This window comes from Oculina patagonica, chromosome 4 (genome assembly GCF_052425735.1).
Source record: "Oculina patagonica isolate OP01 chromosome 4, crgOcupat, whole genome shotgun sequence".
Classification (NCBI taxonomy): domain Eukaryota; kingdom Metazoa; phylum Cnidaria; class Anthozoa; order Scleractinia; family Oculinidae; genus Oculina; species Oculina patagonica.
Genome location: NC_135761.1, coordinates 57,671,696 through 57,689,927, shown reverse-complemented (window position 1 = coordinate 57,689,927; position 18,232 = coordinate 57,671,696). Strand labels below are relative to the sequence as shown.

General features: G+C 37.5%; 1 protein-coding gene across 1 annotated transcript; it reads left to right on the top strand.

Annotated features, from left to right (window-relative positions):
- Positions 1-2,173: 2,173 nt before the first annotated feature.
- On the top strand, positions 2,174-10,853 carry LOC144650848 (serine/threonine-protein kinase PLK1-like). The gene is made up of 11 exons (XM_078510612.1): positions 2,174-2,583; positions 2,718-2,825; positions 2,938-3,078; positions 4,622-4,839; positions 5,354-5,449; positions 5,690-6,171; positions 6,802-6,894; positions 7,059-7,212; positions 7,677-7,809; positions 8,321-8,440; positions 9,510-10,853. Exons 1-11 carry the CDS (start codon positions 2,464-2,466, stop codon positions 9,735-9,737), a joined length of 1,893 nt encoding a protein of 630 aa, XP_078366738.1. The 5' UTR covers positions 2,174-2,463; the 3' UTR covers positions 9,738-10,853.
- The last annotated feature ends 7,379 nt before the right edge of the window (positions 10,854-18,232 follow it).

Here is an 18,232-nt window from a genome sequence, read left to right as displayed (position 1 = left end):
TTTTGACAGCGAGCAGTAAGTATTTAACTTCGTCTATTCGATTCTACGTCTTCTATTTATTAAAAAGAAGTAAAGACTCTTGCTTGTTAAAAATCAGTGGAAAAAAAAAAACTACGGTATTTGTCAGAATATGTGGCTATAAGCCACACATTTCACACGCACAGCTGTCAGGCAGTATGACCAGTATCAATCAGTACAAGAAGTGTCTGTACTGTGTAAAATATCTTTGGACGAATAGTCATAGAGAAAATATTTTGCAGCTTTCTAGGTCAGTTGTTATGATACATAACTTTGGTTGAAAGGTTATACACCTGGCTTCAGGGGAGTTGGAGGGGGGGGGGGGTACATGTGCAAAGAAAAATAACAGACAACAACAAAGACAAATGACTAGCTAGACTGTTTACAGTCCCCTATTTTAGCGTGAAGTCATAGAGATTGATCGTTGAGTCCGACGGGCCGCCATCTTGGTTCATGAATGTGGGCAAAAACTGGGGAGAAGTGTGGGCGTTAATACCCACCAGGTTTTTGCACTCTTGACCCAGCTTCTGCTCCAAAACAACATGGCGGCTTCTCGGACTCGACGATCGATCTTTACAACTTCACAGAAAAATAGGGGACTGTGAACATGCAGTCTAAATGACAATAACAACATTTATTTTATATAAGCTTATTACTGTTGTCTACAAGAAAATTATCTGGGTTCCAGACAGCTGGTCGCAGCTACAAATAATCTTGTTCTGAAGCTAAGGTGACCATCAAGGCTAGTTAAAATGTCAAAAGAATTTTTTCAAGTGATTGACTTATTAAAGAATTATTTATGTTGCATTTTCATATGGTTACCTTATTATTTTTTTTTAAAAAGGCTAAAAAGAGATAAAAGTTATAAAGTTCTAAAACAAAACGTTTGACTCGAGGTCATCATCGTGTAGAACATTACATTCCTTGTTTTGTGTTGTATGTATTCCCGGGGGACAGTTTGGGGATAAAACAGTGCACCTGTTTTCATTGGTTTTCCGCATCACGGCCTTCCATTTCTGGTTTTTTCCGTGCGCGTCCATGTGTTTTTGATTTGCGGGTGCGGCGCTCTGGTTGGGTCTTCTCCTCTCTTTCCCCTGTGTACGTTTTGTTTCGCCGATTCTTTTCCGGGTCTTGGGGATTTTGCGGCTTATTTTCGCGATTTGGCAAATACGTAATTAGCATAATACATAGAAATTGTTTAGAATTAATTTTCGCGGGTCTTTAATTTCGCGATTTTTTCGCGAAAATCGCGAAAATAAGTCCCGCAAAAATAAGTAACAATAAGGTAGTGAATATCTACTAGGAAGCGGTTGAAGGGGTAAAAATTGGAAACTCGGATTTGGGTCCGGTAAATTTTCACAGGGAAAATGTCCAATTTAGGCCACTGGTACTGGGAATAACAAGAAATGGGACTGTGACTGAGATTTGGGAAAATTTGGGAAAACCAAAGACGGAAATGGGATTTGGGCAAAATTCCCCCCCACCCCTCCACCTTCTAGACATAGCTGGTCTTGCAAACACAAAAACCTGTGAGCATGCACTTTGAGGTTTTAAAATGAGCAGGAAAAAATAAACACTGAAGATCATTGCCTTTAATTGAACCTGAAGATTATTTTGTAAAAAAATTATTAAACTCAAATTATTTGCACAACTAGACAGCTATTGCTTATAATTGGATTTTAAAACCACCACACTAGGGGGCAATTCAAATATTAAAATATATCCCCAAATCAAAAAAATAGAAGTGTGTATGAGAATGTAAAAATCACAGAGTTTTTGCATGAGAAAAAGGAGAATGGATTTTGTTTATGCAAGAGATATCAAACATTTTTTTAATTAATTGAAATGTTCTTTCATAGTTTGCAGCTGTTGATGGTGTGAATTTTAAACAAAAAAGAATTTTTTTTTATCTCAAATATTAAACACCAGTCAGAACAAGGCAAGATGGAGATAGTTATGCATTTCTTTTCTTAAATCTCCACAGGAGACAACGCTTAATGCCTTAAATATCGAGGTTTTTGTTTAAAATATTCAATTTAAATACAATTTAAATTCCCGTTGCTCTGTGACGCATCACTTAGCACAATAGTCATGCAAATTTCTTTGTTGCGTGACCGAGCAATTTCATTGGTTGAAAAATCGCATCTTCTGGGCCATCTAAGAATCTGATTGGCTAATGATTCAAACGCCGTTTGTTTGAATGCTTCCTAAACTGCCGAGCTTCTTCGAATCGCTCATTCCTTCCACGAGTACAGTCAGCTTGCGCTGTGAACATTTTAATCGAGACGTTTGCTCAGAATTTTTGCCATATTCACAATTTTTATCAAGGTGGAAAGCTGAACACGGACTTCTTCGTATCACAGCACTTTGCTTTGCGTGTAAAGCTGAATCGCAAAGATAGAAAATAGCGACTTCCGACGACCTTGAACGTTGAGCCGATTGAAGATGCATAAAGCCGCTGCAAGAGATAAATACAGTTCTGCAAAAATTCCCAGAGATTTGGATCAATATATTGTGGATCCGACGACCAAAAAGCGTTATTTACGCGGCCGTTTTCTCGGAAAGGTACACAATCTGCCCCAACGGTCATTGAAGAAAAATGCTCGGCCATCACGAGCAAAGGAACCTTTGATCGCAAGTTTATTCTAGACTTCTAGTATTTAAGTTTGTGTCCTTAAAGTAATGTTCTTGCTTTATAGGGAGGGTTTGCAAAATGCTACGAACTCACAGATATGGAGACGAAGGAAATCTTGGCTGGCAAGATCATCTCAAAGACCATGCTAACGAAGCCACATCAAAAAGAAAAGGTGAGGCAAGAAACGCCGAAACTCGATCTTACGCATTGTAGAGCTTTCTGCATTTGACTTCCACACGTTTAGATATTTCACTGATTTTAAAATTATTATCCGATCTGTGTAGATGTCGATGGAGATTGCTATTCACCGTTCAGTTGGCTACAAAAGAGGCCTCGAGGAAAATCACAGGCATATCGTTGGATTTCGTGGATTCTTTGAGGACGCGGACTACATTTACATCCTGTTGGAGTTATGTAGAAGAAGGGTACGCCTTATGCTTAAATCGTCAGTAGAAGGAGCTTTAGGAAATGTCTCTCTTTTATCATCATGCGTAATTTTTAAGACTGTTAAATTCCCTGGATTGCTTGTTCGATTACGTCTGTTGATTTGTAAGTTATTTAAATCGGATTTTTAAAACAAACGATCGTGACTACGTTTCGTTGAAATGCAGGACGCAGGAGAAAACACTGTTTCTTGCCTCCATTTCGCAAAGACAATGGTGAGAAAAGGGGTGTTTCAGCCGTAAATACTGATTTTAGTTTTCACAAAGGGTCGATAAGTGGGAAAAAGCGTATTTTTTTAATATTCATAAACTTCCAAACATCCACGTAGCCTGACGGTTATTTTGCTTTGTTCTGAGTCCTTTTCCGTTTTCTTTTTACACAATTACCTTAAAATATTCCTTGCTGTTTGTTTTCCTTGCATTAAACTATTTTTAATAACTTTCTTGCTGGGAAAGTTAAATTACCCGATCATAAGGCTTGTTTTAGATGAAGTTTTATAGGAACTAACTCTGTTTCTAAACCACCTGTTGCTACTTCACACAGAGCTAAAATATAAATATTGCATGAACAATGCACAATAAAGAAAATCGCATCCTAATGGTACAAGACAAAAAAAACTTAGGCTGGAAATTGTTCCTTAATATTGGAAAAGTACACAGTTTAATGTGCAATTTTTGTTTTAAAATTAAAATTTTCTCCAGTCAAAAGCATGGTCTTTGATCTTTAAAGGTCTAATTTATGCAGAGAAAGGTTTTGTTGATAGTACAGGGGAAAATTTGCATGTTCACCTGGTGTAAACAACAAGGCTGGAAACAAAACATTAATTTAGTTTTATTTGACAATGAATTAAAATATAACTTGGGATAAATTTCATTCTTTAAAAAGAAAATCATATTTTATTACTGTGAATCTGGCATGAATAGTTTTGATTCTTACCTAGGCTTGGTATCATAATAAAACTTAAAGTTTTGCTTTATTCTCTTTGTTATTTTTTATAGCTTTCCAAGAAAAATTAAGATAAAAAAAACCACATGGTCTCATAAAATATAAAGAGGTTGTCTAAGGCGACGTGAATGTGCTGTGTTTTTTTTATATGTAACTTTCAATTATACCATTTTAGTTATGTATAGTATGTTTCTTTACAAAAGGGTTTATGAATATTTTGTTTAATTTATTATTTTATAACAAAGTATTTACTGAACATTGTATTTTTTCGACTTTGCCTGTCATAAGCCTATGTGGCTATCATGTGGACAAAAGACTGAGATACCAGCTGATAATCTGCCCTTAGGCTAACATTATTTTGAAGAAAAAATTATATTAAAAGAGTAATTAATTTCCTAGCTTTTTGGTTGGTCATTTGGTTTATTGGGTGCTTACCTCATACACATAGCACTTGGTGCTTTTAATAAAAAAAATTGTCTTAAGGGGGGCATTCAATGATTGGAAAGAGGAATTAATTTAAATATTTCCTGTGGTCAATGTGACTGTTTTCTAATATCCTTTTTTTTTTTCATGTTTTAGTCCATGATGGAACTTCATAAACGTCGAAAAGCCCTGACAGAACCTGAAGTGCGTTTTTTCATGAAGCAGATTGTTGAAGGCTGTAAATTTCTCCATGACAGCAAGATCATTCATCGTGATCTCAAACTTGGAAACTTGTTTCTAAATGACGACATGGATGTCAAGATTGGGGATTTTGGTCTCGCAACTAAGGTGGAAATTGATGGGGAAAGAAAAAAGTAAGAAAACTGAATATATCTATTTACCCGGTAATTAGATTACCCTATGTGGTAGATGTTGGTAGAATCTGGATCATGGTTTCTAAAGTGTTTTCAATCATTTTTTTTTTTGTCTCGAGAACCCTTTGTTGCATGTACTGTAGCTCCAAGAGTAAACCTGGTTTCTAAAGCACCATGTATTGGTAGCTTGTAAATTTTCTTAAAATCTATAACAAAATTAATAGCAGGCATTTATTTTTACATACACATGGAAAGAAAAGAGGCAAGCAAAGGGAAAAGCAAGGCTATTCAAAAGGGATGGGACATCTTATGATGATCCTTTTGCCCTTAGTTTCATTGTGCAAGCAAAGGTACTTCAAAGCTCAATGATGGACCAGGAAAACTGTGTTATTTCATTGAAAGACACAAAATGCCAAAAATAGTTATTCCTGCATGTATCTTTCACCATTTAAATTTAGAGTCTGGCACTAATATTAATCAGTAATTTAAAATTATAATATTTATCTTTCTCTAGAACTCTGTGTGGCACTCCAAACTACATTGCCCCTGAAGTACTCAACAAGAAAGGACACAGTTTTGAGGTTGATGTCTGGTCATTGGGATGTATCCTGTAAGTGAATTATTAATCATTTCTTTTTCATAAGCCACAGCATGGCATATTAAATATGTAATTCCATTCTAATGTCGTAAGAGTTAAAAACTAGAGCAAAGTAATTAGCCCATTAATTATTTTATATTTTTAACACTAAAATGGTTTACACAATCATGTAATCAACATATTTATTTATTTATTTTTTTTTATCATGTAATCAACATGGTATATTAAATATTTTATTTGTTATCCCCACAGGTACACTCTGCTTGTCGGCAAACCACCTTTCGAAACTTCAAGCCTGAAAGACACATACCAGCGCATAAAACGAAATGAATACTACATTCCATCAAAAGTCTCACACACAGCACAACTTTTAATCATCAAGTTACTAAGACCAGATCCTGCTACAAGACCAAATCTACGAGAGGTTCTTGAGGACGATTTCTTCAAGGGATTCACACCTAGTCGTATGCCAGTCAGTAGCTTAACTATGGTGCCCAGATTTGCAGCAGGGTCATCAGCATCAAATCTTCTTGCTGCTTCTAGAAGGCCACTCAATGAGCTGAACTCACAAGACACCCGCCCCGTTACCACTGCAGGAAGAAGAGACAAGGCTCCGTTTTTGGAGAAAGCTAACAATAGGAGGTCACTTGGTATTAGAGTTTGTGGTGCGGAAAGTAAGCTGATCATGCCTGGTGAAGCCGTTGCAGCGGAGCTGAAGGACGAAGGGCAAGAAGGTACATTGAAGGAGTTCAAAAAAAAATGATATTTGTCATGATATATACATGTGCATGTTGCAGGTGCAATGACCTATAAAGTGAATTAGATTATTTGAAATCAAGTCAGCTGCTGTGATCCCTTTTTGTTGTGTTCCTGGGCATTGACACTTACTCATCTCTTATAAATGGTTCCTCTTCTCTAGCAAGAAGCTTTACCACCGTTTGCATTGATATGCGACTCCGAAATGAACATCTGCAGAAACGTTTAGAAGATTCCTTCGGGTGTGATTTTCGCCGGGGTCATGTCCGGTGATCATTTTATGGCAACAGAGGACAAACATTGTGAAATTTAACTTTATTACACGGCAAAGCCCAACAGGCTTTTCTGGCCTTCCAAGGCAGGTCTAAAAGATTACCTAAGTCTTTGTTTTCATGTGAAATTTCAACCAGATTATAGTTCTCTTTCAGCCGGTGAAATTAGGTGGCAGCGGGTCCTTAGCTACAACTCTGAATCCCTACGATTGCTCTGAACAGTCTTACTAATTTTAAACAATTTAGTTCACATTCTTTTACAGTTACCGGTACTTTAAAAGTTGCATGTGTAATAATAAAAGTTTATACATTGCAGTTGTGTTATTTCTGTTACAGAGATTCCTAAAGATTGCTACCTAGCCCAGCTCCATAGTCAACTCACAGATTGTCTGGTCACCAAACCATGTTACAGAGACTGCATCAATGAAGGTGAATTTTATTAATATTATTAAGTCATTTTCCATTTATTATCTTTGGACCTCAAATCAAAAGCGCTTCATATCTGGTAGTATGGGCAGTGTGGCTTCCCTAATCAGTGACTTAATTATTTTTTTCATTGAGCGAGATTCATTTGATAATTGTTTTTTTAACAGATGACGCAGAAGACCCAGCATATGCTCCAGTGTACTGGGTTGGTAAATGGGTGGATTATTCTGACAAGTACGGCTTTGGTTATCAACTAAGTGACAACAGTGTTGGCGTTCTTTTTAATGACGCAACGAGACTGATTCTTTACCAAGATGGAGAGTAAGTAACAAGCTAGCATACATATAATATAGCTGTACCGTACTGGCGTAAAATTCTGGTTATAAGCCCTGGGCTTATTACAACTGTCCAGCACCCAAAATTTGTGCTTTTAAGGCTGTGCAATAAGTGTTGAACATAAAATGAAAGAAAGCGAGCCTCCAAGTTTATTTTTTCCTTAGTGGCCATTTGGCCACTGACTGCTCAAGTTTGGTCGCCAGTGAAAAATATTAGTAGCTAAACTAAGCTCAAACTTGTAATCCTTCTTCTCTAATTTTAGTCGCCCTGCCGACTAAAATGGTCTTAACTTAAAGGGTTGGAAAGGCCTGTTGGCCATGTGCTACCTTGCTGTACCTGTATATTGAAATCAACAGTTAATTTAAAAGTAATTGACTACTGGGTATAAATTTATTGCCCCATAGTTAAAATAATATTAACATATTCACTTGTGATTGTTTTTTCTGTAGAAATCTGCAATACATTGATGAAGCAGGAAATGAACAGTATCACACCTTGAAGGGCTTTCCTGAGCACCTTCTTAACAAGAAAGTTAGACTTCTGAACTACTTTCTTAACTACATGGATCAACACTTGTTGAAGGTATTTTTATTGTATACATTCTGTAACTGTGAATTTCTCACCTGAGAAAATTAGGCAGAACTTGTAGACCTGGCCTGACCAATCAATGAAAATCAATTATCGGAAATCAATCGATGATGGTTAGTTAATTGATATTGATTGGTATCGGTCAATCGATAGTTACAAAAGAAGGTTTTTGAATTGCGTTGGGATATCATCTATGTCTCGCGGTGAAAAAAGTGGGCGGGGCACTATCGTAAAAACAAGGGCCTATTCCACAGTCTCAGCCATTTCTGTAGTAAACAGTAGACAAACCTCTCCTTAGGGACACCTAACAGTAAAATACGGTTACAGACCAGTTTGCCTGGTCCAAAAGATTCCAAAACTCATATAAACTCCACTTCTGTGATATGGACAGCCTTCCCTGTCCCTTTGGTGTCTGTATTAAAGAGTTTCGGTATTTACTTGTTTGTTTGTTTATTTATTTATTTATTTATGTATATTTATTTATTTATTTTGATGCTATTTATAGGCTGGAGCAGGCACTAAGGGTGCCGCCAAAGAAGATGAAACAGGCAGGTTGCCCTTCTTGAAGCAGTGGTTTCGCACAAAAGAAGCTATTATACTGCATCTTACTAATGGCACTTTACAGGTTGGTAACTATTGTTGTTGCAGTTACCAGCGGATTCAGGTTGAGCATTTAATTGCCTTAGTTGTCGCGTTCATTGTCACGGTTGAATTGATTGCGTTGCGAGGCAAAATGACAGACGTTGCACACAGGAATGACGACGTTCTGTCTGGGAAAAAGCACGTTGTGGTTTTCCCACACAGAACGTTGGCATTCCCGCCTAGCAACGTCTGTCATTTTGCCTCGCAACGCAATCAATTCAACCGTGATAATGAACCCGACAACTGAAGCCGTTAAACACTCAGCCTGAATCCGCTGTAAATGATTCTGAGGAGTAGGGGTAGGGCCCTGGTGAGAGAACTCACCTCCCACCAATTTGGCGCACTTGCTCAATGGTTAGCGTGTTTGACTCCAAGTTGAACAGGGGCGCTGCGTTGTGTTCTTGGGCAAGACACTTTACTCTCACAGTGCCACTCTCCACCCAGGTGGATAAATGCGTTAATGGGTACTGGCAAATTTACTACTGGGGGGTAACCCTGTGATGAACTAGCTTGAGTAGCAATACTCCCTCTCGCTTAATGCTTCAGAAACCGGGATAAGCACTAGCTGTATAAGACACTTGGCTCGGACACAGACTTTTACAAAAACCAACACTTCTAAATTCCAATTCAATCTTAGATGCACATACAGGTCTTTAGAAGCTCCTGAGCTTTTCTGTGTAGCGTGGGTAAATCAGATTACAATTTACACCCGCTTTCAGTGTTACATGCATAGCGGCTTTCTGTTGACATCCATCTTTCGACGTGCTTAACAAACAACACGGATCGAAATCCGCCAATTAAAGCCCACTAGCATGACCTTCTGACCTTGTGGGCTCATTTACATGAAACCAACAACGGTATGCATCAGGTTTGATTGGCTCATTTCAAACAGCACGTCGAAAGACGCTGTAGAAAGATGGATGTGGAAAGATGTGCACGTAACACTGAAAGCGGGTGTAACGTTTTCAACCTCCGCTGATCGCAGGTTACCTCTGCTAAAACTACGCAATTTCGACATTTTTCTGACACTGATAGTATTATGTTTTTTGCAGATCAACTTTTTTAAAGACCACATCAAGATAATCCTTGATCCTCTCATGAATGCTGTGACCTACATCGACGAGTGCAAGCGAGTCAGAACGTTCCCTCTTAAGAACATTGAAAAATATGGATGCAGTAAAAGTGTTGCCGGCCGGCTTCATTACGCTCGTAAAACGATCGAACAACAATTTTTTCAGCAGGGAAAGGCTGAATCTGAACGAAAGGGCAAGAAAGAATAACCCCTAGGCAGAATAAGCAACTATATTTATTAATCAAACTTGTTAAATCCTTTCTTCATTTATCTGTCTTCAATTCCTGACAGAGATTGCAGTCTGCCTATTTTAATCAATTAACCCTATGGGTTAAATTTTACCTTTGATTGAATTGTGGATTTTTTCCATTGTTAAACTATTTATTTGCGGGGTGATAGTAGTTTCATCATTGATTCTGAATTCTAGTTTTTCCCCGCTGGGTAATGTTGCAGTACTGCTAAATGCACAGATTCTCGCGTTTTTGCATGTTTCGAGTTGATTGGATTGTTACTATATTCTGAAGATTCCAATTTGTAATTCTGTTTTCTCACACGACTAAATATTTTTTGAATGCTATAAATCGACCGATGGATGTTGAATAAATCCCACGATCGTGTCTTTATATATATGTAAGAGATTTTCCGGTTATAAGACCCCTCCCCACGCTGGTTGGCCAAACAAGCAACAAAAAAAGATATGTCCCAGTTAGAGCGATTTTCAATTGAGTGTCTAAACACGTTTGCTAAAGGTTTTGCAATACTACGCTTAGTGATTGGCTAAAACAAAATGGCGCCACGTTCTCAACCATTCAGAAGTATTAAAAACAAACCCAATCGTGACTTATTTGCACACGTTTTCGCGCGCTTTTCGCCGGCTACATGTTCTTGCTTCAAATTTTGATTGGTTCACTGGATTGTCCGCGTCCTTTGTGATTGGCTAGAATGATTACCTTGATTTTGGTTTACGACGCTTTATCGAAAATCGCTCATAAGCGCCGGCTCTAACATGAACCATAACCAGGACAAAACTCCTTACGAAGTTGTAAATACCCAAGTGTTTAATCCTTATGACTAGTATTGTACACTATTGAAACAATGAATGCTATGACTCTGGGGCTTAGTGTAAATATTGGCGATAGTTTTTTTATTTCAAAGATTATTCAATGTCTAAAAATAATCAAATTTAAAGCGATTTGTTCTAGCAACTATGAAAATGTGAAATTATAGGTTCACAGTAGTGAAAAAGAATGTTTGAATAGATACACTTTATCTCTGTTATTGTAAATAGCTATTTTATCTTAAATTAAAGAATTGTCTATGTATAGTTAGTCTTCTCTTCTTACACCGTGATCGGCCCTTTTTAACCCACCGCCCCCACATAAAACTAACCATAACTGACCACAACTTTAAGAAAATATTCTTTTATCAACTAAATGCTGATTGCCTCAAAACATGGATTGTGATGCCGGCTTCCGTTAACTGTCTGGTCGGCCAGGAAGTTTTTTTTAAACTTCGTTTCAGTTGGGACAATTCAGCATCTCCCAGCAGGCAAAAATTTTTAGGAGCCCACCTTCAGTGAGAGCTGAATCAGTAGTTTGGACTAGCCTGCGAACAGGCTCCCAAGTGGAACAGGGCGTGAATCCCGGGGGGTACTTAAACAAGTTTTATGGGGGGAGGCTCTGACCCCTTACCTATTTTGACAGAAATTGTACCCCTTTCGTATACTTTTTACTTAAAAACAAGCGACAGCCGGAAATGCGTCTGGGTTCGCAGGCTAAGGCTTATTAGACCACGACGTTTTCTTGTCATTTACATGTAGCGCTTAATGAATTAAAATAATACCGCCATAAATTTGGTCTGTTCGAATCATTTTTTTATTAAAAGCCCTTTAAAAAACCTAAATGACGGATTTTCACACCCTTTCGTGTACCTTAACTTGTGAAATCCCTGCCCTTATATATACCAAAAGCCTTAAAAAGGTACCCCTTTCGGGCGTATGTAAAATCGGGAAAAAAATCGGCGAGCGAAGCGGGCCTCCTTGAAGGGCAAGCGTAGCGTACTGAGCGTGGCCTAAGGGAAGAAAGAACGTCCTGCTCCTCGCAGGCTAAATTTGGAAATTTCGACAAGATCTTTAGCGTGCATGCATGTAAATTTCCACACAGCACAGCTTACGTCTTTAAAGAGAGATTTTAGTTTTATCCGAACAAGTGAATTGAATTAATTTTCCACTAGCCATTGTTGAAAGAAGTTTTTATCTGAAACGGACTAAAACTAATTTTTCACGAAATTTGTACAGCGAGACATTGCGCGCGTGCAATCGAGCAAAAATGACCTAAGCAGCGCTGTTTATGACGAAACGATTGAAGACGGTTTCCATGGAATTGTTGAGAAAACTGAATCATTTGCTTCAGCTATCGGTGCGGTCAGCATTGAGATTTGAGCAAGAGAGATGTGATATAGTTCCACAGTCAAACCGAAGAGAAAATTTCCAAACCAGAACCGGCAAAACTGCGAAACAGAACACAGATAAAATTTTATAGAGAGAGTCGTTGTTATGCCAGAAATTGCAGTGAAAACGCGATGGCGTCCTGGCTTAGCCGAGAGATTGAAGGTGACAAGAATCACCTTTCAGTGCAACAAAAATCTAAACTACTTCTCCGCTAAGCACCCGTTTGAGCAGCGACATTAGAGCAAGTTCCTGGTCATTAGACGAAGCTGATGAAAAACAGCACATTCTGAGGGATTCCGTAAAAAAGCTTCAAAATATTTTTATTTTGAAGCTTTTCTACGGAATCTCTCTTACTGAATACGCTGCAAAACGAGCAGCCATCACGGATTCCAATCGTGGCCAAACAAACTTACTGTCAAGGGCAAACTCTCCAAGAATGTGCATAGCTGCAACCAGAAAAAGACTTTTTCTGAGGAAGATACAAAGGTATTGCCTTTTTTTATTTTATTTGAGCAAAGATCGTAACGAGCCTATTTTATCTGGTCTGGATAAAAGCAGACAAACTACTATTTTTTAGAAAATGTACAACAACTTTTAGTTTGTAACAAGGCATGTTTCGATCGTTCAACGATCATCGTCAGTTGCAGCTGCGGTTGAATTTTACAAGCAATGGCGTAACATTTCAAACGTGACACATTTTAAAGTTAACGTACAGCATTTAAATGCGCGAGACATGGAGCAATGCGCGCGAGTCTAAATACACGGCAAAGGAATTAACCAGTACAAATAACAAAGTAAATTACAATTATTACTCAAAATGATTAAAATAAATTAAATTAAATTACAAGATTCTAATGTATAAGAAAATAACATAATATTAAAACGAAAGAGTTAAGTCAGCATGTTAGAGCTGCTTATTTAATGTTGAGTTTTCCCAGCGGATGTGGACAGCCTCTTTTAAAATTAGTTGGGTGCGGAATCCACAAAAGAATTTTATCTGTGATTAATAATAATAATAATAATAATAATAATAATAATAATAATAATAATAATAATAATAATAATATCTTTTATTTAGACACGATAAATTTACAGCATAGCTGATGTGGTCGTGTTTAAGTTACCTAAGAAATAATCATAACAAAAATAACGCTAAGACAAATACGAATACTAACTAAACTTATTTACAATATACAAGATATTTACAATATTTACATGCACTAGCCTATTTACAATTTTCTATTTACAATATCAAGATTTTTGATGGCCTTTAGTTCCTTATTGAAGGAAGCTAAGCTTTCTTTAGCCCTCCAGGCATTAGGCAAATTATTCCACCTTTTTGCGCCAATGTATGAAACTGCATGATTTCAGTTTAAGGTTAGTTTTTGGCTTGGGCAAGACTAAGCAGTTCTGACGTCTCAGGTCATATATACTATGCTGCTTCCGAAAAAGAAATTGGATACCCAATGGAGCAGTTCCTTCAAATACTGTGTATACTAGAGTTAGAATTTTAGTGTTAGGGACTGACCATTATTTTTTTGGAGGGGGGGTGGGGGATGAAAAATATTGAAAAAAATTGTTTGCAGGGCCTAAAAAGACAAAATAAATTGTTTGCAAACACGATACGTATAACAAAAAATAGTTAGAATTTCGAAAAAAATGTTTGCAGAGGTGCATAAACTAAAAAAAAAAGTTTGCAGAGGAAAATTTTTCATCCCCCCCCTCCAAGAAAATAATGGTCCGTCCCTTATAGTTAGTTTCTAGCGTTCGCCATTTTACCCTTTGAAGGTAGGCATGAATAGATTGTGCTAGTAAATTCAGGAAAAGTTGCTTCACAATATACCCAAAAGTTGCTCTAAAGTTGCTCAAATATCAAAAAGTTGCCACCAAAATGTAGAAAAGTTGCTTGCTCTAGAGTCGTTTTGTTTTAGATAAATACTCAAAACGTTGTTTGTTAGTTGCCATTTAAACATTTTCATGAAATATTCTTACAATCATTAAAAGAGGCCAAAAAGCCATTGTTATATAAGAAATATTAATACTTTGTTGTAATCAATATACTCTTTAAACTCAACATAACTTCAATACTAGATACGTATTTTCTAGTTAAAGTTCCTAACTAGTCAACCTTGCAAAGTTTACTTGGATGGGCATCATAATGTTTACTACGTATAACCAAAGTTTTAATAAAATCCTTCGAAATAAAACGACCTTTTATGGTTTGGATCGGTTTTATATCAACTTGTTGCTCAAAAGTTGCCAAGGAAGGCAGAAGTTGCCTTAGGTTGCTGGTACTACAAAAAGTTGCTCAAAACGCAAAAAGTTGCTCAAAAGTTGCCGAGCACAATCTATTTATACCTATTTGAAGGACATCCACAGAGGGTGTATACCAGTCTAATTTATGAATTATTTTTGCAGCACGGACATGAATCTTCTTAAGTTCTTTAAAGAGAGTACTGCCGCAAGAACCCCATACAGTTATGCCGTATGTAACAGATGGTAAGATGACTTTTTAGTGTCATTAAACATGCGAGCAAAGTTTTAAACTGTTTTGGGTGTTCAGTTTTGAACTTTTGCGATGAGTACATTTGGCTTTTTTCAATATGCCACTTTTAATCATCAAGGGATAAGCATTTCTTCGAGATAAGCGTGATGTGTCTACGCCTCATTATTTTTTTCGGATTCTATTCTTACTACTTTTTTCTAAGCAACTTATTTTTAGTTGTTTTCGGGAATTTGCACCGCAGCCACATTTTCCGTTTTCACTGCGCTGTAAATGATGTCACAAATCAGTTATAACCTTCCTTCTTAGTAATTCTTAAGATAGGTTATGGCCTTTTCTTTTTCCAGTGCCACAACAATTTTAAATGCTAAACCGTCACTTAGTTAAAATAAACGGTTTATAATAGTTCGTTTCACCGGAAACATGCCACAAGCCGAAAGGTTTAATAACAATTAAGTCTTTACATGGGACGCAACTTTTTCATGAACACTAGACGCAAATTACTCGCCGTCAAGCAATCCTTTTAACGAGCCATGACACGATATTTCAAGTCATTTTTCTTCTCACTTTCAAATTGAAGGAAACCTCGAAATAATAGTTTTCTTATGTAGGAAAACACCAACTGAAGAATAAAGAGCACAAAATAAACAAGGTTGGTTTTGATTGAGAAAGATAATAGGGGGGATTACAGTGAGAACACACGAAAACCGTGAACACTTTAATTATACTTTGAAAAGGAAGTAGAGGAAATGGGAAGATTATTCACGAAGAATATGCTGCAGATTCTGGTACTTCATCTGTGTCGATTAGTTTATATTCTCTGCAGTTTGAGCTATCATTCGATAGCTTTATGCAGAACTATACATATGCAAAATAGAGTTAAGTGTTCACGGTTTTCTGGTTCACACTGTAAGAGGGATTACGAATGAAAATGTTTTAACCCTTTGCCAATTTTTTCAAAATGTGTTGTCCAAGACGTAGCTACATAAGTACCAGTGAAGTCGGAACGTAATTTTTAGTGTTTAATGCAGAAAAAATAACAAATCTTTAAGTTTCCGAGTTATTGCTCTTGTGCTGGCCCTCCAGAGAAGAGGCCCTGTCAGGGTAAATTCCGACAAGCGACATGGCCCAAAAAGTAGCGACAGCATACTAATAAAATCGCGACAAACGACAACCTTTATGGAAAAACTTAAATTCCGACAAGGACAAGCAATTTTCCTTCAATTTAATTACCGACAGCGACATGAAGAGCGATAAAACAACGACACGGCAGATTTTAAAATTTAGACAAGCGACACGGGAACCCCCCTGGCAGGGCCTCAGAGAAGGCTGATAACCCTCTCCCGCAAAAATGCCGTCAGTAACCAGAAGCAGAGTGAATTCACTATTTCAAAGTGGAGCTGTGGCAGTAGCTCATAGGAGAGAATTGATGACGCACAGGAGCCAAAGCCAACAAGACGCCTCGGGGCCGATCAAGCCACTGATACACTCTAAGAAAAAAAGGAAGAGGCTGGTTGGAAGCTCATAGGAGGAAGTGCGGAGGGTGTTTAATCAAGTCTCTTCGAGATATCGACGTTTTTGCATGAAGTATGAGTCGAAGGTTTATCCTGTGCATTGTTCTTCGAACTTATCTTTACAGTTTCTTTGTAGTTTAGTTTAACAATTTCCTATCTTCGCGGAGGAAATGCAGCCATATAATTTTGTCAAAAATGGCTCGTCCGCGCCGGGTATTTATACACATATTCCTTAACATTACACAAATAAACAGTGCAAATTTCACCGAGATCTGACAATTCTATACTTTAAAATTGCCAGGACCTTTCGAGGCAGTCGATTACGGCAGCGAAATTAGCAAATGAAACAGCAAAATATGCGTTCGACGCTTTGTTTTTGCGACGCCATATTTGAATTGTTATAGGTAGACCGCTGTTCAATGTGTTCAAGGCCGTATCGTTACGATTGATCCACGAAAAGGCACGAAAAAAAAATACGGATATTTCTGACTACTGTCGGAGAAAACATTGCGCATATAATTGCGGCGTAAACAAATCGTTACACTCAAGCTGCGTTTTGTCTAGGCTCTGCGAGGGTCGGATATCAAGACCCAGGATTAAACAAAAGCCATATATACAGTGAATGCTTTCGAATTATATTTGAAGATGAAATACGAAAGAATTTTGCTGTCTTTGACTGAAATTCCACTCGAACCACAGGCAGCCCAGGCTCTCTCGATAATTATTTGTTAATTATTTGCAACGGTCGTTGTCGGTTCGACTCAAGCGATCGAAAAAATGATCCATGAATGGACGAATTTGAGATCTTTCGTTCCTAAATTACAATAAACTGTAAGCCATATAAATAAAGATCACTTACCTATTGTTGTTTGTCTGTTTTTGTGTGATTTTGAGGGGTTTTGGGACGTTTATTCCTCACTTGCCGCTGACGCCCCCTATTACTAATAATAATGGTATTAGTAGGGGGCGTCAGCGGCAAGTGATGAATAAACGTCCCAAAACCCCTCAAAATCACACAAAAACAGACAAACAACAATAGGTAAGTGATCTTTATTTATATAGCTTACAGTTTATTGTAATTTAGGAACGAAAGATCTCAAATTCGTTCATTCATGGATCATATTTTTCGATCGCTTGAGTCGAACCGACAACGACCGTTGCAAATAATTTACAAATAATTACCGAGAGAGCCTGGGCCGCCTGTGCTCGAACTGCGTAGATACGATCGCATGTTGTAAAGCCGATTCATGCAACATTGCTATCAACGCGAGGTCTCGTCCCTAACGACCTAGGCTGATGACGAAATAGAATGGCGCTTGCATGTAGCGACCAAATTTGGCCTAATTTTTAACCGCTCCTAAGCTAAAAGAAGCCCCCATCTCTTGCATTTGTTTTAACTTCAATAATATCTTTGAAAAGAGCGAGTTTTTTTGGTATGGTTTATTTTTGACGTTTGTAATTTTTAAACGATGTAAGTGCTAGTGATGATTTATTCGTGTTTTAGTTACGCAATCCATTGTTTGTGCGACGCTTTTTATAGATCGCCTTTAAGACACACGTGCGTTGAGATAAGAAAGCTGACATGTCACTTTTAAAATTGTTATATAACGTTTGTAAATGTGACAAGTCACGTTTTTTCCACGAGATCGTAAGTGATCACCCACAGCGGAAAGTAATCCCTTGAGAAATTAAAACAGTCCCTTGAGAAATTAAAAAAGTCCCTTGAGAGTTTACAAATATGTGGTTCCAAATTTTGTCCACATAACCCCTATTCTACCATTTTAGCTTGTAAACAAGCCAAAACGTCGAAAAAATTAAGGCTCAACTTTTCAAGTTGTTTCCGAGCGTCTTTAAAAAAATCGACATTTATAGCCGCAGATTGATTTCTATCTGCAAACTAGGGTAATATCTTCATTTTGATGCTCATAGAGAATGTTTGTCACGGGTTAAGTTGTCTAGCTACCACTAATTTCAGAACAGTTTAGGAGGAGGAGGAGGAGAATAGACCATTTCAACCAGAATATTCTTTGTTGTCCCTCCAAAATTTTGCAAAACCATTGTTTTCAGTTTCTCTTGGGACAGCAAAAGAAATTTAAAACAATGCTTCTGCAAAATTTTAGAGGGACAACAAAGAATATTATGGTATTTTGAAAATGGCCTTCAATGTAGTTGCTGGTTTACATATGGGTAACTTATAAAACAGGCTTCTGAAGCCTATAGTCAAACGACTACCAACA

Excerpts from the sequence above, each read along its gene's own strand:
- LOC144650848 (XM_078510612.1), top strand. The coding sequence starts at position 2,464 with ATGCATAAAGCCGCTGCAAGAGATAAATACAGTTCTGCAAAAATTCCC. Across the intron at positions 6,895-7,058 it reads CAGAGACTGCATCAATGAAG|ATGACGCAGAAGACCCAGCA; the intron begins GTGAATTTTATT and ends TTTTTTTAACAG. Across the intron at positions 8,441-9,509 it reads TTACTAATGGCACTTTACAG|ATCAACTTTTTTAAAGACCA; the intron begins GTTGGTAACTAT and ends TGTTTTTTGCAG.